Source organism: Anser brachyrhynchus (assembly GCF_964034855.1).
Source record: "Anser brachyrhynchus genome assembly, chromosome: 19".
NCBI lineage: Eukaryota > Metazoa > Chordata > Aves > Anseriformes > Anatidae > Anser > Anser brachyrhynchus.
The window spans coordinates 1,586,416-1,613,939 of NC_137712.1; the positions used below are offsets into that span (position 1 = coordinate 1,586,416).

General features: G+C 39.8%; 1 protein-coding gene across 1 annotated transcript; it reads left to right on the plus strand.

Moving 5' to 3' along the window:
* Positions 1 to 120: 120 nt before the first annotated feature.
* Positions 121 to 26,946, plus strand: PSMB7 (proteasome 20S subunit beta 7). Its single transcript, XM_080562008.1, has 8 exons — positions 121 to 280; positions 412 to 505; positions 699 to 796; positions 1,309 to 1,449; positions 2,688 to 2,803; positions 11,196 to 11,254; positions 24,607 to 24,758; positions 26,707 to 26,946. Exons 1-8 carry the CDS (start codon positions 219 to 221, stop codon positions 26,816 to 26,818), a joined length of 834 nt encoding a protein of 277 aa, XP_080418134.1. The 5' UTR covers positions 121 to 218; the 3' UTR covers positions 26,819 to 26,946.
* The last annotated feature ends 578 nt before the right edge of the window (positions 26,947 to 27,524 follow it).

Genomic DNA, 27,524 nt, shown 5'->3' on the forward strand with positions numbered 1-27,524 from the left:
ACGGCCTGGCACCTCCAGGGTGGGAGGAGCGGCCCCCCCGGCCCGGTGCCCGCACGGAGCCGAGCCCTCACGGCGCCCGGCCGGGCCGAGCCGTGCCCCGCCGCCATTTCGCAGCGCCCGGCCGGGCCCCGAGGCGGGCCCAGCCCCGGCAGCGGCCCCGCTGCGCGCGCAGGCGGCCGACCCGGAACCGCTCGGCGCGTCCCTGCCGCAGCGAGGAGATGGCGGCCGTGTCCGTGCTGCAGGCGCCCAGCGGCGGCTTCAGCTTCGACAACTGCGCTCGGTGAGGCCCGGGGCGGGCGGGCGGGCCGGGGGGGCAAGGGGACGGGCGGGCGGGTGGGCTGCGGGGCTCGGGGTCGGCGGAGCCCCCCCCCCCCACCCCCGCCCGGCCCCAGCGCTCGCCCTGTGTTGCAGGAACTCGCTCCTGGAGGCCGAGCTCGTCCAGAAGGGGCAGCGGCTGCCGGCGGCCCGCAAGACGGGCACCACCATCGCGGGCGTCATCTTCAAGGTGAGGGGCGGCGGGCGGGATCCTTGCGGCGGGCCGGGCCCGAGCGCTGAGGCGCCGCTGAGTCACGGCGGGGCCGGGCCCGGTGCCGGCCCCCCCCCCGGTGCCGAGCCCCCCGGTGCCGGCTCCCCCCCCGGTGCCGGCTCCCCCCCCGGTGCCGAGGCCGGGCTCTGGGAGTCGTTCTCTCCTTGCGCAGGATGGCGTGGTCCTCGGAGCAGACACGAGAGCAACCGAAGGAATGGTCGTAGCTGACAAGAACTGCTCGAAAATACACTTCATTTCTCCTAACATCTAGTAAGTGTTAAATCGTTTGTTGTGTGAGATTTTCAGCTGTTCCCTTTGCCAACAGCAACTATTAAGGTGCTTAAAAACAGTAATTTACGTTTATTAGCCAGGCTTGCTCATTTTTGGCATTTTATTCACATCTAAACAGGATATTTTGTTTTATGCTTTGAAAATATTAACTGTATGGGAACTTAATTTCTTCAATTTTGCAATGAGGGAAAGGGATGCTCAGACTGCAAATGCTGAAAAGAAAAAAAAAAGTCTTAAGGGGCTATAATTACGTATGTCGCTCATTAGAATTACCAGTAGCAAGGCTGTTGTGTTTCAGAAACTGTAAATGCTGTCTAGGGATGGCCAAGAAGAAAACCCAAGTAGTTACAAGGAGTTGAATGACTTGAGGCAGCTTAGGAAGAAAAAGGAAGTTTAAACTTGTTGAATAAAGCAGGCAGAATGCTCATAGAGGCACAGAGTTCCTCTTTTCCCCTCCCCACCTCTTCCAACTTGCTTGCAATATTTTCCAGTTGTTGCGGTGCTGGAACAGCTGCAGATACTGATATGACAACTCAACTGATTTCTTCCAATCTGGAGCTCCACTCGCTGTCTACTGGGCGACTTCCACGCGTTGTCACAGCTAATCGAATGCTAAAGCAAATGCTTTTCAGGTAACCGAACGTTCTTATTTATTAATAATGCTATTAAGACTACCAGCTGTGACTCAAGCTCCTGTGAGTGCGCATCCTCACTTAGCCTGCTTAACCTCCATAACAAGACTCGAGGAAAGACTGAAGAATTGCTGTATGTGTGATATTTTAGAGAACTGATACTACGGTTGTGCTGTGTTGGTAGCATTTATACTGCAAAAATATAAGGACAATACTTTAATGAACTGTTCACACTGTTCACACCAGTGAAAATTGATCTGTATCTTTTTGTGACAAGATGGCTGGACCAGTAATCTTGTAAATGCAAGCTTTTGAAATTGAGAATTTTATGACCTGTAATAGAAATAAAATATGAAAATCTATTTTATTTTCAAAGGAATAGAATGACTCACCATTTGAAACTTGCAGCTTCTGTTAATACAGAATTCTGCTGGTGGTTTAGTGAGATACAGGAATATAACACTTAGAAGTTGTTCTGCAGTTGTCCTAAGAAAAATTATCTGATTGCTTGACTGATTGGAAACCATTACAAATATGGCAGTTGTACCCCCTAAATAGCAACGCAACTTAAAATGTGCCGTTATTGAGGGCATGTTCTCCAAATCTTTTTAAGCATTGCAGTATTGTTTTAATACTGTTTTTTGTAGAAGTAAAGAATGCTGTTGAAAGAGAAAAAAGAATGAAACAAGCATATTCATTTAGAGAGATTGTTCAAACTATGGAAGAGTCTCCAGCACAACTTTGTTCAACCAAGTGACCTCGATGAATTACAATAATTCAGCTCACTTGCTTGATGCTGTATTGCTGGGCAGTTTGCCTTAAGCGTGTCATAAGACAATGAATTAAAAAGTTAAATCAGCCAAGAACATCTTATGGAGGAAACGAAGGAATATATTTTCTTTGAAGTCTCTAAATATAAACATAATTGCAGATACAGGAATTTCATGCAAGGCTTGAAAACTGTTCTGAATTCTCTCCCTGTCAGCACAAATGTATCTTCTAGCCTCCTTGCTTGTCCAATGCATGCTTGCTCTGGTTGACAGTGAAATATATAATGTTTTAGTTAATTTCTCAGTTTAGGCTGTTGCTCACAGATAGTGAAAGCAGTCTTTCTGTTATGGAAATGTACCTGGTGTAATCATGGAATAATTCTCAAATGCATGCGTTGTGTTTAAAACAAACAAAAAAGCACAGCTTTATCGTAGGTTTCCATGTTCACGTATAAACATCGTCCCTAGGTATCAAGGCTACATTGGTGCTGCCCTGGTTTTAGGGGGAGTAGATGTCACAGGACCTCACCTTTACAGCATATATCCCCACGGATCAACTGACAAATTGCCTTACGTTACCATGGGTAAGTGCTGGTTCCCTAGTACTCTGACACAACTATCTGGTAAAAAAGTGTAATTTTTACGTAAATTCTGTTGTTTGCTGTGAGCTGTGCAGAGCTCAGACTTCAGAGATAAAGCTGTACCCGTATTTTTGTGGCAGGTGAGATGTTCTGTTTTGAATGCTTTAAGGATATGGGCTATTATACTATCTAAATCTTAAGCGGCACAAAAATGGTATTCAGAAAGTTGCTCTTTTGGTTTCCCAGCTTACCTCAAAGCAAAAGAATTTGCAAAAACTTACTGTAAAAAATCTATAGAAACTTGATGTGCAGATAGTGCTAACTTATGCTTCATATATAATCTTGCGTGGGGAACTGCGTTCTTCCTGAAGTTTTACTGCAGTTCCATTAGGAATAAACGTGTCTCGCTTCTCATTTGGACCTATTGTATTTCTTGCTAAGTAGCAGCAGTGTTTTAAGCAAGAAGGTGCCTCACTGTAGTTTATTTGCTACGTATGATTAGTTTTAATTACGATAGGGAGCTTCTCAATAAGAAGGTTATTTCTGTTGTTGGGGTGCCAACTTGACATTAGTAGCCCACCGTCAGGTTATTAACTCTAAGTCTTGCATCTGTACCTTTTCTGTAATAGCACTAATTTGAACTATATGGAACTGAAGTAAATTTTTAAAAGTTTCTGTTGTTGTGGAAGGTCCTTTATTTTATTATTTTTTGAAAATGTCCTGCAAGCTGATAGCTAATTTTAAGCATGAACCTTCTTCCTGCTCCTGCCTTGTGAGGGCTGTGGAGGAGAGCGTGAAGCTGTTCTTTGATCTTCCTGGCATCAGCCTTCTGTTTTTGTTGGCCAGAGGTAGCCAAGTTTTAGCTTGCTTTAACCACATAGTTTTCACCTCTTGCTAAGAAAAAGATAGAGGTTCCTAGAAGAACCAAACCAGCCTTTAATCTACATGATGGCCTTGCTTCTTGGTGTCATTCCTTTCTCTTCTTGTGAGATACATAGTATATTCCTCCTTAGCTGTTTTTTCAACTTCCTATTCACAATCAGTGTTTCCTGTGGTCCCTACACTCCAGGAACTAGCTTGTCAGTTTCAGAAATTGACATTTGCAACTTGAAAAGGAATCATCTGGCTTAAGTACACATTGTTTACTCCAGTAGTTTGATACAAGTGTTGCATTTGAGGGCCTGCAGACTGTGAAGATCCCTTCTTTGCTATTTCTGCCAGCAGTTTGTGTTCTAAAAATGAAGAAAAAACCAACTTAAACAGTAACGTTTGTCATGCGTAATGCTTTCATTGCCAACAATTAGAAAAAGCAAGCAAATCATAAAAATGCATTTCTGTATATATCTTATTCAGTTCTGGATTAGGGAGTGTGATACCAGAAACTGAAAACGTGTAATTTTTGCATGCATTTTTTTGACATTCAGGTAGTACTGCCTTGCCAAGACCAAGTACAAAAGTAATGTTCAAGGTATATAATAAAACACAGTCTCGGTAAATATATTCTGATTTTTTTTTTTCCTCAACTGTAAACAAGTATATAGGATAACTTGTAAATGAGTGCTTCATGGCAGCAGAATGCAAATGCAAATCATGGGCAGCTTTTCTGGAGTATCTTGTCTTTCTCCATTAAAAGCAGATCCATTCTTCCATTGCTTTCCAATTCCACAGAAGCAGATGAAGAATACCTACAGGAGAGAATTAAACTTTTGAACTCCTCAGTGGTGCTTTGCAGTAGCAAAAATCTCACACTGAAGTGGCTCTTGAGCATAAGCCCGTTTAGTTGTGATCTCCTTGATAGAGCATTGGAGGCCATTAGGAGTATTTTTAAGAAGACACTATTCCAGAATACAGAATCTTCATTCAGCTAGGAATTCATACTATATCTTAAAACTATTCGTTGTCTGTGTCGTCTAGATAAATTTCATTAGCTAGACATCTTGATCAGTTTTTTATTTATTGAGGGAAGATTGAAGAGGCCCCTTGGTAAGAATCCAGAAATACAATCTTCGACTTGCAGGAGAGCCTTGGTGTTTGCCATTCTCCCTGGTTATTTTTTTTGAAAAGGGAATTAACACACACGTTTTTGAAGAGGACACACACATCTTGAAATATTACTGAACTTGTAAAATCTTTTGCACACAGTTGTACTTTCAATGGTTTCATCGTTTGATCAGTTCTGTTCTGTTTTATAGACAACAATTTGAGGTTGAAGAGTAAAAACGGGTAAGAAAGGTAACTGAGACACTAGTAAGAGAGAAAACTGGTGTCTTATGAGCTGATAATAGTCATGTGCTGTATCACCTATGATTTTTAAGATCACTACCCTAGCAAGAATATCTTATAAGCTGGAAAAAGTAAAATTCCAAACATAACTGGGGTTGCAGTTGGTCTCTGAACTCAAAAGAAGACACTCGTTTCAGATTTACCTTTCATTTTGAAGACTTGAATGATTTTTAAATGAAATCTTGGTTTCTGCAGAGTTGCAGAAGTGTAATGTAAAGTCCACATAAATCAGAAAAGCAAATTGAAAGCAGAAAAATGAAATAGGTCAGATTAATAAGCAAGACTTGCTCTATGTAGCTTTTATGCTGACTCTGTGATGGGAAAATACAACTTCAATTTTAGTTAATCTTTTCCTGTTCATGGTTGTTATCTCTAGATTAAATGCCATTAGCTATATTCTTGGAAATTTTAAAGCTTTTTTTTTTTTTTTTTTTTTTTTTTCCTTCTGGGTCTCTCTTGGAGTATCTACAAAATGGCTTTTCTGCTCGTCTGGAAGAGCAGGAACCAGAAATGCCATAACCTGTGGTTTGGGGATTTTTTCCTGAAACGGATTCAAAATGCCACCACAACACTAAGAACAGAAGTTCTTAGTGAGCAGTTTTTGTGGAGTTCTAGTACAGTGCATTAAACTAAAACAGCCTCATTGTAAAAACAGAATTTATGCTGTAGGCTTTTTCATTTATTTGTCAGAAAAACGTGTACTTCTGTGGGACAGGGATTTAACTTGTCCGTTCTCTGAATGTGGTTAAGGAAGTAGTGGGTTTTAAAAAACGCTCAAACTATTTGTTAGGGCTTGACTTAACTTTCTTGTACCAATTCGTTTGACCTTCAGGCCACCACTTTCTTTGAATTTGTTTTCAAATTTCCGTTGCGCGTTCTTGGTAATTTTAGAGATCACAGCCTGTTTTTATCAGAGCTTTAATATTCCTCATTTGTTAGAGCTGAAGATGTGATCTCAAAGTTTATTTTCTTAAACATTTTTAGCGTGGAAAAAAAAAGTCTTTGAGAACGCTGGAGGAAACGCAAAGATTCTGGTATAAGTTGTATGTATGAATCTATTTCAAATGTTCAGCGGATTGAGCCTTTGTGTGGGACAGTTAAGTGTGCATGTGGTAGCTATTCCGAGAAGCTGTGGCCTCTGAACTAACTTGCTATGCGGGAAGTTAATGAACCTATTTTTAACGCGCAGCCTTTAACAATTAAAGCTTTCCATGCCTTTGAACTAGTAAAACAGTACAGCTGTTAAACTGAATGGTCCGGTTAGCTCTGTGGGTATGAGAACTGTGATCAACTTACAGAAATTCTGCAGAGGTGGTGCTGTACCGATAGATGGTGCCGTTACCTTAGCAATGGGAACATTACTTGCTTGGCAAATGAAACCCATGTAACAGTCATGTTATGTGATGTCATTGTTTAGCCTTTAATAGAAGAAAAAAATAGTGTAAATGTCTGATTCTTATAATTGCCTTATGTCCAATATTGTAGTAAACTGTAAAACCGTAAATGACTTTAAACTGCTAACTACTAGGAGCTGATTGCCTGAATAAAGTCACACAGCTGCCGTTATGTTCACGGTTACTTCTGTGCCTATGCTTTCAACGCTTTAAAATATGGTATTTCTGAAAATCCTGGCCATTCCTCTCCCTCTACAAAAATAACATAGTGGCAGAGCATGTTCAAGTAAGTAAGGGAGTAGGCTCTCAGTGGATTAATTTTACTCTAGTTTAAGCTTTGATTTGCTGTCAGCTGTGCCAGATCTGTCTGGTGATTGCATGTTACTTCTGTCCATGCTTCCACACAAAGCCCTGCTCAGCACAAATGTTCTTTACCTTTATATACGCGGTACACTGATACTACTTTGTCTAATGACTAGGATATATTTTAGTAACAGGAGATCTGCTTACCGTTATAAATGAAAGAGAACTGAAACAGCAGAAAATGTATCAAAGGTCATATCCAAGATAGTAATAGGAGTTGTATTTCTGTTTTATGTAGACCGTAATGTTCTTCCACAAACGTTTGAAGGGTGGTTTATTAAATCAGGATACATATCTTTGGCCAGTCAATTTCTGGAAATGAAATTCTTAATGGGAAATGTTGCTGAGGTGTTGGGTTATTTTTGTTTTAATGTGCTAAAATATCTTGCCTTGAATGTATTTGTGGACGGGTAGAGTGATGTCCTCCCTTGCAAGGCAGATTTAAAAGATACTCAGTGCTTACTCAGGAGTGAAAACATCAAATTAAACTGTTTATGCTGACAAAGGACAAAATTGGATTTCAGCAAACGATGCAAGATTGTCTGATTGCTTGGCTTGTCTAGGAAAGCTCCTGGCCAAGACTTATAATGAAATGCGTGCATAAAATTAAACCACTTGAAGTCTGTAGTTCAGCTTTTGGAAACAGTAAGTATGTTCCAGTAGTCTCTAGTGGCAGAAGCCAGTCCCCTGGTACCTGTGTTGCTCCATATTCATAAATCAGCTCTTCATGCATTGGCAATGTTGTCCTGCCGAGCAAGCAGTACCACCACTGAGACTCGGCCCCTCAGCCAGGAACCAGGGTGAAAAATGATCCTGATCGATGGGGCTGTGGAGATCACCAAATTTTTACCTAGGATGAACAGCAAATTGAATAACAATGAGTGCGTGTGAATAAATGCCCTGTCAGGGAGCCCTGACACTGATGGATTAGGAATTGCTAAATGTTGCTCTCGCAAGGCTGTGCACATCCTCCGGTGTGGCAGGCTGAGGTAGCAAACAGGTCCTTGGATGATGAAAACGGGCTGTGCTTAGCAGTGAGGAGCTGTCCTCAGTGAGTGCTCTGCTAAAAAGGTCCAGTTCATCTGTCGTAGAAAAGCTCCTGCAGTTGCAAAAGACAGTGGAAGTTGTTAGCTGGATTTTCTGCCAGGTATCAACAATTATCTTTTACTTCAGATCTGATACCGAAGTGGTACGACTCCTCGTGTAAATGCCAAAGGCATTTTTAAAGTCAGATTATTACAGTCAAGTCTAGGAATTTTTGAATAATTTGGTTGTGAAAACTTATTAAATGGCCAGTCTTTCTTAAAGAAGTAAAACAAAACAAAAAAACTCGTGTGGTCTTTTAATTAAGTTCTCTGGTTCGTGCTAATTGCAGGACTGAAAAGTATTTGCCTTGGAATACAACTTTGCATCTCGGTTTTTATGGTTCTTTATTTTTTGGCTATTGGCGTTTTTATATCTTTAGATGCCAGTTTAATATTTCCTGAATATTTCTGTTTCAAAGGTGTAGCTTACTGAAAATGGATGTGAAACAAATTCTTCAGAATTGATACGGCACTTTTTTCTTGTTTCCCAAGGTGTTGAAGTAATATTGCCATTGGTGTTTTAAAAAAGTCCAGCTAAAAGGTTTCTGTATATTATGTAGCACAAATGCATGAAGACTTTACCAATTGTATTTGGTTTTAATTACCCTTACTGCTGATTTACAGAAGAGTTGTAAGCTAACATCTTTTTTTTAAAAAAAAAAAAAAATCCAACCAAGAGAAGTTCCTATTTCTGCACTGATAGTGTGGATTGTGTGGTGTTAAGTTCCCAAACTTAAAAACAAGCTATCTATCTCAAGCTATCTAAGATAAATAACTGTTGAGGTATCGCTTTGTGTCTGATCTCAGTTGAAGATGCTATACAAGGATTCATTGCATCACTGCTTCCCTGATTATTTTAATAGATTTGACGTTGATTTGCTGCAGTGTTGGATCCTCGCTGACTTGAATCAGTTGCGTGTGTATGAGGTGGAAGCGTCTATTCCTCATTAGTGGGTTGCGTTTTGCAGTGCTTGGATTTTGTCTTTCTCCAGACGTTGTTGCGGGCTTGCGGGGAGTGCGGGCAGGGGGCTTGGTGGCTGCTGCAGAGCAGCGCCCGCGCCGCGTTCCTGCGTTTCTGTGCGCGCTGTGTGGGACCGGGGTCAGTCCTCCGGGAGCACAAAGGGTGGATTGAGGCTCCTTGCCTTGGTGTGCTACAGGTGGCTGCGTTAACGCACATCGGTAATGGTTTTCAAGCAGTTCCTATTGCTGTTGTCAAACAGCAGGTGATTTGTTTTGGTGGAGGAACTCAGAAGTTTCCATATATTGGTGTTCCTAAAAACACAGTTGTTACAGCTGGTGCTAGGAAGAGTAAAGAACTTCCATTGTGATAGTTAAGATTACCAAAATCTGTTCTTTCAGAGAATGTTTGGCTGTGTTGCAGACTTCTGCTAAGGTACCTTTTTTTACAGGCAAGCTTATAAAACTTACCTTGGGATTCATAACCAGTTGAGGAAAAAAACTGGGTTTAAGCTGCTTTTCCATCGTTGCTTCCTGTTCTTGGAATCTTGATTTTTAGACATAAACGTTTACATGTAGTGATAATTAAGTACGTTTTCAACAACTCTCCTAAAACCTATGTTGTAGGACCAGCTACATTTACTTATTTAAAGCTGATATTAAATTTGACGTTTATTTGCATCTTGGTAATGTGGTGAGATAGTTAAGATTTTTTTTAACCTTTCATTAGAAATGTTCCAGCGTCATTGTACAAAAAGAATTATTTTATAGTTTAAGTCCTGTATTTGTTTTGGAATGCACCTTATTTTGACCTTGTTTGAAGGATCAGTAAAATTCCTTTTATTTGGTGATTTGTTCTGTGACATCAGCTGTTTGTATCAGCAGTTCATTTCCGCTATTAGTTGCTTAAAAATCCTTTTTATTCCCAGCTTCATCATTTAAAAAATGGAATCGCATATTGCTCCAAGGTGTAAATGAATAGTCACAGCCTGTAATACAAGTATGCACTTAGAGTGTCCTACTGCTTTTGGATGTGATGTATTTGGTACTGTAAAGGTAATGATCCTCAACCACAGCAATATTCTGTAACAGAAATATCTGTCATATTCATTGGGATTACCATGTTCATTGATTTGTGTCTGTAAATCTGCTGTTTCTACCCTTTAAATTTGATCTATAATTGGACCTCCTTAAATGGTTCAGATAAGGTAGTCTCTATTTTCTCAACAGTGTCACTGTCAGCTTCTCCTTTTTCATTATACATTCAGCAGACTTGATAAAATCAGCAGGACACCTCATTTGAAACTGTTTAATCGCTGCCTTTTTCTTTCACTAAACCATTGAGGTGGTCAAGCGATATACACAAATCATTTTAAATAGAAAATATGGCTTTCACTGTGACCCAGCTAAACAGATAGCAGTATGCAAAACAAGTTAAAAAGTAATAAATGCCAAAAAATCTTCTAATTGGAGTAAAAAATTGCAGGTAACTTTATTCACTCCCCAAAAGTAGCACACACTGAAATATGGTTAGGGCCACAGACAGACGGGATCCCTTCCTGAAGATTCACTCTGAACAAAGCACGTTTACAGTTTCCAATAGTATTGTAGTGCTTTTTGTATTCCTTTATGGAAAGTGTATTTGTAACACCTGCAGTTAGTGCTTTGGGTAGAGACGGGCTCCCTTACGTTATCATACTTGCAGCGTGGGCTTTAGGAGAAGTAATGTTAAACTCGTGATGTCATCTTTGTCATTTCGTCTATTGAGTTGTTATTGTTGAAAGTAAAAATAATGGCATGAAATAAATGTGTAATAAACTGTTAGATGTGGGAAATAACCTGATGGCAGCAGCCAGCAACCCAGTTACCTCTGCTGGCTTACTCGTCCCCTGCACAAAGGTGGCTGTGCCGGGGCAGCTCGTTAGGGCGATCTGTTCCCGCTGGGCACCCCAGTGTCAAGTGCCGTGCCCTCTGGCGTGGGTCGGGGAGTGGAGGAGCAGGAGTTGAAGCTGGTATTCAGGTAACTCGCTTTTGCTAACCTCATTTTCATATCTCAGTGTTTACAGTGATAAAAAGGCTGTCGGGACAGGGGACACTAGTCCGTGTACACCAGATAACAAATTTAGGATTAAATTAGGTGTTGGACCTCAAGAGGTAGATATTGTGTAGTGGTTGTAAGCGAAGGTAGACTTGAGGTCTGATTTGTGTTGTTGATTATTTGTTACCTTTTCTTTAATAAATTAATAAGAACCAACCCAAAATCTTGTATCTAAATATGTTGGCTAAAGAAGCGTCCTCATTTTGTTACCATAGGTTCTGGATCACTAGCAGCTATGGCCATTTTTGAAGATAAATACAAACCAGACATGGAGGTAAGAGATGATTTTTTCTTTCAGTGTTTCTTTGGCTACAGTAATTCTCATGACATGACAAATTTAAGAGATTTGCTTTAAAAAAGTTAAATCTGCTCAAATGCTTAAAATACATTAATGTCAGCTTAATGTAAAGAAATTGGGGGATACAAAATTTGAATAAATGTATAACCTTGCAAATTTAAGTATGGAAAAACTTGTATGATTTTAATGTAGATGAAAGCTTGAAAAACATGTACGTTACTAATCATAGTTGACTCCAGGAGTTTAACAGCACTTGCATAGTCAGTTTTGCTGTTTTTTTTGCTCAGTAGTCAGGCAGTCTCTTCTTTATGCAACTCTCAGTCTTTAAAAGAGAATAGATGATTGTAAAAATAACAAAATGTTCCAGTAGCATAGGAAACCAGTTAGATTTTGGGTTGATTGGCTATGTTCAGAACTAGCAACTACATTCTTGTTGTTACTATCTACTTAAAAGCTGGTTATTGGGATACTTGGTTGTGAGTTGTTCATGTTTTGCCAATGATCAAACTTGAGAAACGTTATGGTTGTTCATGAAAGGGAATCATTAAGGAGAGCTATAAAAGCTGGAGTGTCTTGATGAAGATCTGAATAAGTTATTCTGTTATATATTTTTTTAACGAATTTATCCAAGGACATTATTTTTGTATTCTCTCTAGTATTTCATTACACTTAATAGCACCATGTTCAGTGTCTGCTAAACTAAAAATGGCGAAAAATCTAGTTACCTGCAGGCTCACGACTGATGAAAAAAAACAACACCAAAAAACAATCGTAGAGCTTTCTGTGACCATATTTTGTGAAATGCCTCAGTAGTGTCAAGACCCCCTTTAAACCATGTTAATCTCTTCAGAATTTGTGAATGCTCCTTCTCATTCTAATCAGTTAATAAGTTCACAGTAAAGAAAAAAAATGAGAACTGAACACAAAATCAGAAAGTTAACCCATTAAAATGACTTGTAACATTAACTCTTGCAGTCATTTGAGCATGAAATACACAAATAACAAATCTTACTAGATATTCAATATCGCTGAATAACACACGAAAAGTTGATGAACTTCAGAAAAGATCTTCAGACGTTCCTCATCTTTGTAGTGCAACTGCGGTGGGCCATTTTCTCCCCTCCAGATGTTGCCATGACTGCAGCGTGTTTTCTGGGGATAATCCCATAACTCTTGAGTTCCTCACTAAAACTGATCAATTAAAATTCACACTTAAAGCATGTCATATGCTGTTATATATATGAAATAGTTGTGGGTGTGCAAAAATAAAAAATGCAGGAAGATGAGGATTTGTATGTTGCTTCAGTGTTTTAGGTAATATCTGAAGAAGCTGGATTTCTGGCCTCCAGTATATTTATAAATGCTATCAAAAACATTGGAACCTTTTAATAGGCACTCAAGTATCTTCTGTAAGTAGCATTGCACTAGATAACTAATACAAAGAACCACTAGGTGTAGAGGTAGTCTTTCTACTCTTTTTTTCCCCCCATACTGCTGTGAGAATGACACAGTCTCTCTTCTAGCCTCTCCTGTGACTATGCACTTGGCATGTGTGCTATTCAGACTGAAAACATGGACTACAAATCCTTGGAATCAACAGCTACAGCATAATAGTCCCCTTTCAAAGATACAAATGTCAAAGAGCTATGCTATGAAACTAAAAATCTTACCTCATTCTCAGCTAGTTTTCAAGCTTGTATTTTAAGGCTTTCTTTGTGTAAGAGCAACCAAAAATGCACCCAAATTTGGTAATTTTCCAACTTTTCCTGTTTAGAAAGGTCATCCTAATTAAATTGTCTTCATACACAACCGTAAATGGCAGCAGATACTCACTGTTAGAACAAGCATGTGGAAATGCAGCCTACCAGTTTGTTGAAATAGATATTTAGTTGTTTGAGGCTTGTGTGCAAGCCTCAAACCCTTAACCCTTCCTTTGTTTTTATGAGACATTCTGTTGTCTAATAATTTAATAATCAGAATATCTAAACCGGCAAAGTTTCAAGTGGTAGAGCTCAAACTGTACTTTTAAACACTTCTTCTTGCTGTTACAGCTGCCATCTTAAAATATTTACTTTCTATGCCAGATTTATTTTTTCCAATAAAATAACCAAATAGCACACTTCTATTGAAATTAAATTAAATCCGAACCACGCTGTGTATTTTATGTAAAATTTGCTATGAAATGGCAATGATGATTAAATTTAAAATTCGTGGAGATTAATTTAATGAAATGGGTAGAGGATTAATATTTTTCTGTCAAGATCAATACTGCTTTCTTTTGCACTAATTGTCAGAATATCTTGCTAGGGCTACTGAAGGGTAGTGGTGTGCTGCAAGACCATCACATCACAGAAAAATGATTCAAAGGCAAACTGTCCTGCACCCTCTGGTATCGACTTGCAAATTAGCATCTGGAATGTAATTAAACAAGCTTAATGAAAGTAGCAGCTGAATACTACTGGAAAAGACAATCAGCTTTTTTCCCTCTGATACATATTCTGTACTATTGAAGCTGATCACCAAACACATCGTATGAGCACAGTTAAAAAAAAATTAGCATTTATTTGAAGAATAGGAACTGTTTTTCATTCTGTTATGCTTTTGGCATGCACTGGTGTCCCATGAGAGCCATGCCACAGCAGATAGTGCACAATATTTATAAATCTATGACAGGCAATAATAGCAACTTGAAAAATTCTTTTGCTAGAATTTCAAGTTGAGAGCTGCCAAAAGCTGAGAGGATCAAATCTGCAGTGGCAGCTGCTGTGCCCTACAGTTAGAATTGTAGACTTTGAAGATTCTCAACTTAAAAAAAAAAAAAAAAAAAAGGAAAAAAAAAAAAAAAGACTGCAGGCTTAGCCAATTTTTGCAGGTTTCTAGAGCCCTGGCTCTCTGCCTTTTGAAGATGAGTTGCTGAAGCTTCTACCACTGCCTGAGGCATGCTAACACCAGCAGGATGTGTTTTTTTCCACAGACTTAGTGTGTCTTCAGATTTAAGTAGCACATGCTTTATCAATGCCAACTGTGATGGTCCTTTCCCTGGTTGCAATGCCGGGAGATGATCTTTACCCAACATCCTTCAGAGAAACTGCTAAGATGGATGGTGACGTACACAAGTGCCACTTCTGCAGTCTGATTTATGGAGGCATGTTTCATTATGAAGCAAGTGCTGGCCTCTAGAGGAACCATTATAGATTGCTGAAGATGTGAACACTTTCAGCCCTGAAGGCCTGTAGATGCTTCAAAATGTAATGCCAAGCACCTAACTACTGTGGAACAATATTAATCTGTCATGTGGGCAGCTATAGATCTACTTTAAAAAACATAAGTGGAAGAACAGCACATCTAATAGAGTGTTTTGAGCTTAGATCTTTCATTGCAGCCAATTTTTCTTTCAGCAGAGTAGCCATATGGTTTTTAAACCTTAGTCAGAATTTGCAAATACGCTCATGCCTTCCAGTGTTAAACAATAGTGAAGAAGTGCTCTGAAGCAGTAGATACGGCAGCCGTCATGATCTGGGAAAAAAGTCTGCCTATGGTATTAGATACTGGAATCCTGGCTTTATCTATGCTGTGGTTGTTGAATTCCTAGGGAAATGGGGGAGGAACGTTGTATGTTTTGTCCTGGTATTTGACTTCTCTTTGAAAAGTAGAAGGTTTTTTGTCTGTAGAAGAACTACTACATGTACAGTGAGGCTATACTGTAGCTTCATATTTAAGCATGGAAACAGGCTGTCTGTAACTTTCTTTTTTGTATTTCATCAAAACAGCCAAGTTTATTAAAGGAGGATCTAAAAGGAAGAGAGTGAGGAGAAGCCACAGAAAGCAGTATTAGTGCAGAGAAAAAATAAAATACGTCTCGTAGTGAATTCAGGGGCACAGAATAGGTGGGGAAAAATGGAAGGGGATAAGAATCTGGCAGCTATTTAGTAATTACATCTGAAATGGATCGTTGCAAAAATGTGAGATTATATTTACAGTCATTTAGTACACCATTTTTAGTGTGGCAGGAAGTCGAGCAGCGATGACAGAAAACCAGAAGCTCTGGAGGGCAAGGAATGGATTTGAAAAGGGGGTTGTGATGCTGTGACTGTGTTCCCCTTGACGCACACTGGCCCTCATGCAGGAGTAGCTCTGCTGTCCGGGAGTTAAAATATTTTGCATCCTGCTTTCCCACCAGCGATGTGCGCTCCTTCACCCGGTGGCCAGATTTGCTTTTGTGGCTGTTCCGCAGTAGCTACCTTTGCTGACTTGCTTGGTTTTGACAAACATGGGTTAGGGAGCAATCTCACGAGCAGTCCAGCTGGCAGATTTGGTAATCCCTTGTAATGGAGAAATGAGAAGCAGACCAGCCGTGGGAGGTAGTAACCTTTTCCAGCTAATGGTTCCAACTGTCCGAGTAGGTGTGCTCACAAAGAAATTACAGAAAGGAAGAGGGCTGGAAGTGATCTAGGTTTAAAATGCATAGTCTCGGGCTCTTTTGGTCCGCAGTTTTGTTCCTGGCTTTGCCATCGATTTTCGAGGTATGTGGGAGCAGCCCCGTGCCCCCAGAGCGAAGGAGCTGTGGCATAAAGGACGCCTTCCCCGAGATGCTTTGCGTGCACTGAAGGTCTTTGCTGTATCAAAGGGGAAGGTAGTATGAACGCTAGTTTCAGCACATGCTTCTTATTTATTTATCTTACTGAAATAAATATCAGGCTTAGTACAAAATATTAGGAAAACATGTCACTTTCTTCCATTTTTAAACAGCTGACATACAGATCATTCAAAAATGTTTCTGTGCTTGTATTTCCCACTGTCCCTCAATATAGTGGCATTATTTTTGTTTATTAGCTACTGAGAATAATACTGAGCTATTTTTGGAAACTGCCAAAACTCTCTAATCTTCAACAACAGTTCTCCTCATTCTTATTTAGACTGCATCTGTGTGATTCGGGGCTCAGGAGCAATGACAAGCTGCATATGAATTCTGTATTCATTAGTGATGGTGATCAAAATGCCTGTGTCCCCGCCATAGGGCTCAGGTGTGCAAGTCTGCAGGCTAATCCCACCAGCTGACATTCAGAGGTTTAATGACTCCATGGGAAGGTGACCACTTGCTGGGAGGTTTGTCGGCTGAACTCAGACAGCAGACAATAGAGATCAAGCCAGACTATCAGAGTTAAGCTGGAGAGCCTGCCTGAGATACTTGAACTCCTGTTGGTGTCAAACACAGAGATTAAGTAAATGGAAAAAAAAAATCCGACTCTGTGAACAAAAATAAGTACTTAGTATTTATGTGCTCTGTATATCTGTTTATTTCATTACTCAGTGACAATAACGGAGACTGTTAGTGGCGTGTTTTCACTGCCTTTTACTGATGGAGCTCTCAGTGATACAGTTTTCATGCTTTCCTTACGTACCTGTATTATTTTCTCCTTCAGGGACCTGAATACCATGGGTAAATATCAGATATTACCACAGACAGCCATCCAGAAAATAAAGGCTTCTCATGCTGTTCCTTACTTTTTTAGGTTAAACTTAGTGTACCCTAACTCCGTTTCTGCTTGGCGCGTTGGCCAGTCAGTTCTGTTCTCATCTTCCGCAGGATTGTGCCTTGGATTGATTTCCATTGTTGAACCAATGTTAAATGGGAAATACGAACCTGATTTAAAATGGTCTGTGCTGCTTCATAGCTACGTGGGCTCTGAAACGGCTAAGATTACTGGAGAAGAGTTTTGAGGTGTGCTTTTGAATATATCAAAGTACAATTTCTGTGCAGAAATCAGGTGGGAAACCGCCGGCAGTATTAATCTGGGTTACCAGTAGTACCCCGTAGCACTTTCTTCTAGCTTTCTGTTTATGGGCTCTCAAAATAAATAAATTTTGCCTTGTTTTAAATTGGGCCTTGCTGCATGACAAAGAGCAACCATTTCTTCACCTTTACGAAAGTAATACTTAAACTTTGTACGTAATAATGTAGACAAGGCAGTCAGAAGCAGAGCTCCATGTTAAGAGATCATTTCACTGCAGAGGGTCGATGTAGGACAGGTAATTATTTTTGATGCATTTCTCAGGAGCAGGTGTTCCTGTTTAAATTGTTTCAGTTTGTATATCTCCTATAACCGCAGAACCCAGGCAAAACATGCTGGAAAATATTTCAGGTGGCACGGAGCCCGAGTGCCGTCCTGCAGCGAGGACTGCGAAGGCAGAGTGCGTCTCCGTGTGAGCGGAGCAGACCGGATGGGCGTGAGGCTGCGGGGGGATTGTGCCTGGGCTCCGGGGGGGAGGCATCCTGCGAGCCAACAAGGTTTATGCAGCTTTTTGGCGTGTTTAGGAAGAAAAAATTACCAGGGCCGAAGACTTTTATTTTTTTTTCCCCAAACAAAATGTTCACTTTCATTCCCTTCCATCATTTTTTTAGAGTTTAGGTAATAGTCACGTGAAAGTTAATTTGCTTTAGTTGAAGCCAGATGTTATTGCTGGATATTCATCTTTTGATGCACAGTACTAAGGCATAGATTTTTTTGTTTTTATTCCCTCCATGGTTTACATTTCTTGCTACATCCTGGCAGCTAAGGTTCAGTGCCTTAGTGCAAGGTAATGCAGTGGTACAGAAAACCGAGGGTACCGCGCCGGGTAGAACTTGCAGCCTGGCAGAATTTACAGCTCTGTTGTTGTTGAGCGAGTTCATTTTATTCTGAGAATCGATTCCCTGAAAAACGTGACCTTTACACAGATACAAACAATAGATTAAATGTGTTTTCATATTAATTCTTAGCTCAAAGTATGGAAGTAGTATTAAAAGAAGCCCTGCAGCTGGGAGAGGAGCTTGTGATTTAATTCTGTACCAGCGGAGCCATGTATTGTACTAGTCTCCTTGTAAGGAATGAAATATAGGAACTAATGTTATTGAATAGGAGTTCCGAATCATATAAGTTTTTTGCCTTGGCAGGTAATTTGGCATAAATTGTTAATGTAAATCCAGGTTAGTGGGGAAGACATTATTTTACTAAAAAAGATAAACTGCTGATTAATTCAGTATAGAACTCAATTACAAATTGAAAGTGTCTCTGCGGGACGCCAGTACCCTAAAGACAGCAGATGTTGAATTGATACTCCAGCATATTTCACACTGGTATGAAATATTAACATGGTTTATTATACTTGTGTGGTGTACAATATCAGAAAGGGGGAGGTGGCGATGAGCATGGGCTTGCAGGCGTCTGTACCAATGGAACAAGAAAAAAATGTAATTACTGAGAATAGTAATTAGGGACTTAGGTATATTTTATTTGAAAAGATCTTAGTAAGAACAGTTAGAAAAATAAACATTTACTAATATATTATTCACAACAAAATTTGCATCAAATGCAATACAGAATTATCCGATATATTAATGAATTTAGGTAAGTTTGCGTAAAAACTTAAATTTGATGAGGTTTAACAAGGCTGCTAGGTCACTGCTGTGCTCTGATTTCTTTTTTGCATAATTTTCTGCCTATGCCACTTGTGCTGAAAATTACTTCCTTTCAAAACTAAATTTCCTGCATTTTTTGTGTATTGTAGGCAGCATATTAACCCTGATGTATTAATAACCCAGAGTTTTAAGCAAATTTTTTTTTGTCTTTCAATGTATTGGATCAGTGATGGTGCCACAGTCTCTGTAGAGTTTGCATTTGAGAATATGCCACGTTCTGAAGGGAAAAGTGGTGTAGTGGCACAAGGAGACATAGGAATGTATGTAACTTAAATTCGGTTGTGCTTCATTTTTATTCATTTAAGTAGAAGTCCCAACTTTAAAAACTTGCAGAGAAGGTAGAATTCAGACAAATGCGATTAAAGTTACCTTATTATGAAAGCCATTCCAAACAGAAGGCATGATCCATGAAAGCATTCGACAGGATGTGTTCTGGAGAGAAAATTGTAATCGTATTTAATAGTCTTCGAGTCCTTTTAATTTTTCCATCGCACTTACTGAGAATATTCAGTAGTTTCTACCCTTTCTTTATGCGCGAATTGGTATTTGCTCCCCGGACCCATCTTTTGTGTCTTACTGCTACATGTCTCCCAGATGCTGCTAATCTTTACAGATTCTGATTTTCATAATCCTTTTGGCTTACTTTGTGACTTTTTAGAAAATGAACAAAAGCTGGTGGTGGAAGGAGCTGGGGAGGGGCTAGAAAGACTGACCACTTCCGAATTTGTTCATCTCATCAAAGCTGAAAGAAAAGCAAGATACAGTGATTGTAGCATAGTTTATTCATTTTTATAAAACAGATTTATGAAACAAACTATGTTTTTCATCTGCTTGTGAGGTACTGCTTGAAATTCACACTCTTTTTTGGTGAAGACTTGTGAAACCCAAGTGGTTGAAATTACAAGTGCCAGCCCCTTTCCAGCTTCAAAAGGCAGCCAAAACAAATTTGTTCTCACTAAATGGAGCCTTTCAACGTCTCTGTACAAGGAAAAAAAAAAAAAGCAATGTACTTTGCTTCCCAGTTTTGTTATCTCTTTGGACTTACCCCGCAGATTTTAGCATTGCTTCCAGTTACATATTGATCTCTACCACGATTCCTCCCAACAGACAGACCTGCACATCCTCTCGCATGTTGTAGTCTGCTGATTACTCTTCCAAAGTCTAATTATGCTTCTGTAGGTGCTTATGTCCTTCAAGAGGTATCACTTTCCTAGCCTCCAATTCCCAACACTTCTTTATAGATTTTTTTTTTACCATCTCTGCCCTTCCTGAAGCTTCTGATTTCTTCCCCTCTGCTTCCTTCCATTCTCTTCCCACCTGCCAGTCTGGTGGACTCTGCCTTTCAGTAGGATGTACTTTTTATGTTACAGAATTTGAACAGATTTAATTCTGCTGTAAAAGTCAGTTTTGTTAAATGTTTTTAGATTTTTTTTTTACAAAAGTTGTTACTTATACCCAATGATATTCATTGTGTACTAATATTTCAAATTCTTACTGAGACTTAGATATTTGATACATAGTGCAGTTCTCCAACACTAACAGGATACTGACGACCTGCAGAAGCCATTCATTCCTTTTTGGTAAGAATTAAAAAATAAAAAAGCTTTCTGCAGTTTTTAAGTATGGAAAAGACATCTTGTTTAACTCGCTTGTGAAATTTTTAAAAAATAATAATAATTTAGGAAATAATATTCACAAAGCAGTTCAGCTGCTCCCCTTACTGCTGTAGGCATCATGATTAACTTGTTTAAAAGCTATTAGTACAATAGCATTAACATGAGGTAGAAATGTCCACATCCTCTGTAGAAAAGAGTCTTTTTCACTTCAGTAGTATTTGAAATCTGGAAATCGCTTAAGTGAGAGGAGAAACTTGATTCAAGTCGTATACAAGAGTAATGTGTAAAAGTTCCTTATTGGTGCTGTTTGGGACTTGCACCATAGCAGCTGTAGAGAGGTAATCCATCAGTTCTTGAGTGTCTACAAAATGCAACTCTCCAGATAACAGGTTTAAAGTAAAGATTTAATACAGTCTCTATCTACTATGATGCTGCAGTGACAGTTTAAAACTCATTCTCTAAATCTCAGCAGACTTTATAGCTAGCAGTGGGCTCATATAAAGCTTAATGGCATTACAACACATAAATCATCTTTTAAAGATGCTACCAGTAGCTCCAATATTAAATGCAGACAATTGTCTGTGTTATAAATAATTTATCAAACACCATTTCAGATTAGCCTTTCATGCTGAGTTATTTATTTTAGCCTTTACTGTACTATTCCTAAGACGCGTTTTGAAAGATCCATTACTGGTCAGTTTAATGAACTTGGGGGTCTGTTTGCTCCCCCTCCAGCACTATGGTACATCTGTGGTGACCATTACGTGGCTGATCTGGACCTCTTTGCGCCTTTTACAAGTGCTGCCCATTTGTCATGTAGTGGTAAATGGAGTTGCACATTGGAGTCCTGGGACACATTGCGTGATGTAGTGATGGAGACAAACGGATAGCTCCATAAAGCGCTGCTTGTCACAACTGACTTGTATTACAGTACATCACTCTTGCTGTAATCTCATTTAAGAAGCAGTGTGGACCCGAGAGAATGATATTCCCAGTTAGCTTGGTCTTTGCAACCATAAAGTAGGAAGTGCTCCTTTTATATACTCTGAACTTTTAGGGTTTTTTAAGATTAATTATTACAGTGACTCATTCGTGCCCTTACACTTAAGACTGTGTCAGCACTTTTCACCATAACCCCCTATTTTCGGGTTGTAAAATAGCAGTCCTTGCTAGAACTTTGTGTGCAGCATCTCTATCAAGGATATTTTTTTTCCCCTCTCGTGGCTATTCTGGTCATCTTTCTAAATTATGGAAAGGGGAGGAGGAGTAAACATAGCACTGTAGCAGGGTTTTCTATAATTAAAATTATTCCAGGTTCCTGAACTAGGCTGCACTATATCAGATGAAGGAGCTGAGATTACATTTTAGACCTTCTCAGTGTAACAGATGCTGTAGCGTGGTTACAGCTGAGCTCTGTTGACTGTACTGGTCATTTTAGAAGCTTTCATTTTGATAACAGTAGATTAATAGAGTACATTTTAAGAAATAATAAAAAAGAGTTGACTCTGCAAGATTTTACATAATTCTAAAAAAAAAAAAAAAAGATTAAAGGGGGAGGGGAAGAAACACTCATATTCTGCTTTGCTTTTCCTAAGCTGTGATGTTTCTCTGGTACCAGCAGCTCAAGTAATAGGTTGAAATGTTTCTGGTTTTGCTGCCACTTTAATTAAAAAAAAAAAATCCATGCACACAGTATTGTTTGTTTGTCTTAGTAGTATTGTGAAAATAAACATAAAACACCATCAGCACACATCTGTGCAAGCAGTCTTGTATCAGCTGAAGGAGAAAACACTTGCTTATCAGAGCTTTACTACCGAAACACAGAGGAAACATACAGGAATTATTTTTACAGCATGTCTGTTTTGGTTTAGTCAGCTTGGTGGAAAGTGTAATTCAGTGGAGGTGGGTTTCTCGTTTTTAAGGATTGAGGCCAATACGAACTTAGGCTGTTTAATAGTTTACTGAAAGAGCCCCACTCTTGGTCAGTGCCTTAATGAAGCTGTTAGAAGAGGAACGCTGCTATTAACAAATTCTTTTATAGAGGGCCATTGGAGAATGCAGAGTATGCGCTGGGAGCAGACGTGATTGTAGCTGAGCTAATTTTGGGCTCCTCTTCAGCTGCACTTGAACGCTGGGGCTTGTGCAGCTGCCGTCTGAATCGGAGGCGTTGGAGGAGTTGGGCTCTCTTAGCATCGTGATTTTCACGGGCAGGGTAGTGTCAGGGACGCTGAGGCCTCTAAAATGAAGCAAATGAAAAAGGTGCCTCTATCAGCATCAGCGCTGGGCGTTTGCTCTTTCGTTCACGTCTAACGGCAGAAGATTACTGAGAGGTGGGAAATGTCAGCGAAGCGACAGAGTGCCCGCAGCATGCAGTTACCCCACCGATCGCGTCGGGCTGGCTGTGCAGTAACGGCCGTGAAGGACTGTAAGCTAAAACTGAGACAAAACTTCCGTGTTCATGGGCTTTTTTCAGTCTTAATCTTTCTCCTTGGAACAGGCCTGCTCTGCTCGTGGTGTTTCTTAAGTTCTTGTACACATTGGAGAAAAACCTAAGCTGGCAGCGAGGGGTGTGCTTTGTGCTCAGGTGCGTACCTAAGGAGGCCCTGGAAAGATGAAAATGGGGCGGGTGCAGGTGCAGGGGGCATCCCTGCCCTGCAGCCTGATGCTGCTGCCAGCAGGAGGGGGCAGGCGCAGCGGCAGCGGGGCAGGGAGCTGCAGGGAGTCCTGCGGCACGAGGGAGCGGCCGGTGCTGAGAACAGGCGCCCGTCGCTGTGTTCTGCAGGATTTAAATCAATGCAGTAGGAAGGTTGGTTCGCAATATTGATGCTCGCTATCTTTGGCTACAGTGTACAATTAAGGATTTGCTGGTTTTAGTTCATTTCTGATATTGCTGGATCTCATCTGTGACTTTCAGCTTTTGGAGTTGCTTTTGGAATAAAAATCAGCCTTCCTTGGGAGCTGTAGAGGGAGCCAGTGCAGCTGTAATAGCCTGTACTAGAAGAGAAGGTTATCGGGCGTATCAGAACTTGGACTTCAGAGGCCTCTATGTCAACATGCCGTTTATTTTGGGATGGGGGATGAAGATGATTACAAAGCTGTTGTGATATTTTAACGGAGAGTTTTGATGATTTTGAAATGTTTCCTTGTAAAAAGACACTAATCTGAATGTTAACGTGTTTGTGTAACGGAGATGCTATGGTGCTCTGTTTCAGACTATTTAGACAGTTTCCAAATAATGTAAAAAATAATTTAAAAAATCCTCAGTTATGGGCAGCATGCGTAGCTCACCAGCTGCATATTTGCACATTTAAAAGACAGTAGATAATATAAAACCTGTAAGAATATGAACACCTGAACTTCTGCAGGATTAGTGCATGGTTTCAGCAGCAGTAAAATGTGAGCTTTATTTCCTGTTCTAGTTTTTGATTCTAATTTTGCTACAACTAGGATTCTATTAGTTGTACTAAATAATGTAGAAATGTATGTTTTGAAATACATAAATTAATATGTTTTGTATATATATATATATATAATGCATTAATTACCTATGGGATTTCTGAAGTCTATAGCAGACGAGGGACTGTAGCAAACTTCCCATTTTCTCATCTAAATGCTAAGAAGTCAATCAAAAACTGCAATATTTTGATAAAGCCACCTAGTTCTGCCAGTATGTTCAGCCAAGGTTTCTGCACTTGTTTTCAGGACTGGAATTAAAAATACTAGTAGGCTACAATTCAGTGCAGAGCTAGGCTGCCTTGCAACGCAGTTACAGAATATATTTTGTAAACCAAGCTGTGTTCGAAAATTATACAAATATTTTTGATACTGCAGAAGAAGAGTAAGTAGTTCCTGCCTAGGGAAAGATTGTAACTACTCTGGGTCTTTAATTTGTATGCAGTTGTTACAGAGGGCACTATAGGGAACTTGTTTGTGTGCACAGAAGCCTGTAAAATAAAATCCACATGTTTAATTTCTCCACTCATTGAGACAAAAATCTTAATTTTGTTTCTTTAACTCTCTTTACTAAATCTGATGCCTCTGTCTTCAGGGGCGAGAGGGATGGAGCCTGAACAGGATGAAGGCTGTCCCACTGTTCAGTAGGCTGCTGTTCATGCTCTGTAGTCCTTGGTGATTATCTCATTTATTGTTGTGAGAGCTCACAGCTTCCACTGTCACATGGACAAACATTTCTGTGAAATGCCAACGCTTGTGCAATGACAGCTTTTTTTTTTTTTTTTTTTTAACTTTTACAGGAAGAGGAAGCCAAACAGCTTGTGAGAGATGCCATTGCAGCTGGCATATACAACGATCTGGGCTCTGGCAGTAACATCGATATCTGTGTCATAAGCAAGAATAAGTTGGATTTTCTCCGTCCATACGATGTGGCCAACAAAAAAGGCGAAAGGTTAGTGTTTCTGAAGCTGTGTGTTACCTAGGCTGCTCCTAACCGTTCTTGTTTTGTCATACTAAATTTTGTCATAGTGCTCTCGAGATCTCTATACTGAATTTCAGCTAAACAAGAGAACAAAATTAGTGGCTGTGCTTGGCAGTTGAGAAGAGGCTTAGTTGCATTTACAGGTGTGTGAAAGAAACTAATTGCTTACCTGTCACCTCTTTGCTATGTTGAGTCTGTTCATGGAGTTTCAGGCAGTTTGAGTGTGATGAAGTTTCACATTTGTGACTGAATAGATGTATCAGGTAGCAATAAGGTCCCACTGTGCATGTTTGCTGAAACGTGTGGTGCCAGAAAGACTCGTGGCATCACCATGCCCGCTGCAGTTCTGCCTAATTGTAGCATGGGGACATGAAAAAGGAGCACATGGCGCAGCCCAGCCTGCCGTAGCTGTTACCTGTGAACTCACTGCAGGGGTAAAACCTAAAGAAAACTGCTGAACTCTAGCCTGGGACTGCCAGGTTGTCTTCTAGTTCTAGACTTATTTTCTAGCCTGTGGCTGGAGAACATGAACTATGTGAGACTGCTAAGACAACAAACAGACATTGTTTTGATAATTTTCATAATTTTTCTCATAAATTAAAATTGTCTAGAAATGTACAGTAATGTGAAAGGACAGTTTACAGTTAATAGCTAACTATGGCAGTAGCAAGATTTAAGACTAAACTTGAGTCCTAGTTTATGTATAAATTAACTACAACTGTTGTTATGAACGTTCTTGCTTTTCTAATGAAATAGTGCTCTTAACCACTTCAGCCGTGTAGAAACCTGTGCTGCTTTCCAGCTCTTCCCTTTTGCAAGCCCCATCAAAAAGATCCATTTCAGTATGCCCACCCCACCCCCTTTTTATGGTTCTCAGTGTTCATTGCCTGCATTTATTGAAAAAGACATTATTCTGTGACTTGTTTTGAATGATTGTAACACAAACCTAACTCTGTAAGTTGTTGGGAAACAAGGTTACATTTAAGGATGTAATATTGTCTTGCATCACTGAGAATATTCAGGATGCAGAGGTGCTGAGATTCTCAAGTGAGTAAAATTTGAGTGTTAGCAGAGCTGACAAATTTTACCTCTGAAGGCTCAGATGTGTTGTTTGGTGAACTACATTGCCTCGTCAGTGAAATTACAGCCCCCAAGGCAGTTAAAGGATTTGTGATACGTACTTTTATGTTATGTGTAGCAAGTTGTGCAACTTTTCAGTACACTACCAAAATAGTGGACTTCAAAGGAATCGCTTTTCCCCTTCTTTTTAATGCAGGTGGCCATAGCCAAACCCAAAATGAATTGCACTGCTTCAGTTAAAAATCCTTTGGCTTTCTTACTATACAAACTTGTACGCATGACCCTTTATTCTGAGCAAAGACTTCTCACTATGTAGGCAGTTAGCCAGAAGACTCTTCATTGAACATTTTAAGTGAGATTATGGCTTCTACTGTGTAAATGGGAGAGGAGTGACAACTCCTTTACAGTCAGATGCAGCAAAATTTCTGAAATATGGCTTGATTAGAGGCAGGCTTTGTGTTAAATGGTAGCTACAATTAGCATGGAAACCCAAAGTTTGTACACTGGTAAAATTAATCTAGAGATGAAAAAAAGCTTGTGCTTTGAGCAGAAGTACACAGCAAGAATGGCCTATGCTATAATGAGATCCAACTTATTTCTACAAAGTAGCCTTTCAAGTTACCTGCTACTTTTTTTTTTTTAAAGACCATGCATTTCATGAATATGCTAGGTTAACTAAAACTTTATTAGTTGTTGCAATCAGTTTAGATTCTGCAATAAGCACAGTGTCACTCTGGACACTTCCATATCACAGAAGGCTAATTAGTTCTGAACTTTTAAATGAGTTTTCTTAGGTAGTACCATCTTTCAGCTTAACTTCCACTGTTTTCTTTAACAGGTATGGCAGATACAAGTGTGAAAAAGGAACTACTGCTGTTCTCACAGAAAATGTAGCACTCCTGGAAATTGAGGTGGTGGACGAAACTGTACAAACCATGGATACTTCCTGAACATTATGTGCAGCCCTTCTGTGTCACTGCATATGACCGCTAGTTATGTTTCGCTTTTAGAAGCCTTCCTGCTCAAAGAGAAACATGCAACTGCTACAGAATAAAGAGGGTTCTGACCATTCTCTTAATTAGTATTTCACAGAGTGCTGATTTCTTTTGTTGCTGCTCCATTCTTACCCCCGATGAAAACACAGGACTCATGCAGAACAGAACTGAAGCATCTTACCACTGTGAAAATAAGTTGCATGCGACCCAAAAAGATCTGTTATTAACAAAAGAGGGCTAGAAGTGTCCAACATCCACACTGGTATAAAATGTTTCCATTTCTACATTACATAACCAGAGAAAACATCATTTAGAAGTCTTAATTGTCTTACTTGCCTGAATTTTTCTATAAGCCTTCACTTGGAACTTTTGTGTCCTAAAATCCTGAGTTCATGCTCATTGAGATGAACTGATTTCAAGTTGTTTTACACTGTATTCCATAATCTTAAGCAAAAGAAAAGCTAACTGAAAATCCACCTATAAAATTATTTTCTCATCTACTCAAAAGAGAATGCATAACATTTACAGTCAGCTTCAAAAGGTTAATTGGTACTAGGCCCTAGTCTTACCATCCTGGAACAGCCATCCGGAGGAAAAAAAAATCTTTAGAGCAGCCACACTTCTAGAGGTTGAAGACTTGTGTACAGTTTTCCACCAGGAC

Bases quoted from the DNA above. Each gene is read 5' to 3' on its own strand.
- PSMB7 (XM_080562008.1), top strand. From the start codon at position 219: ATGGCGGCCGTGTCCGTGCTGCAGGCGCCCAGCGGCGGCTTCAGCTTC. The intron at 281-411 runs GTGAGGCCCGGG...CCTGTGTTGCAG, and splicing joins AGCTTCGACAACTGCGCTCG to GAACTCGCTCCTGGAGGCCG. The intron at 1,450-2,687 runs GTAACCGAACGT...CATCGTCCCTAG, and splicing joins CTAAAGCAAATGCTTTTCAG to GTATCAAGGCTACATTGGTG.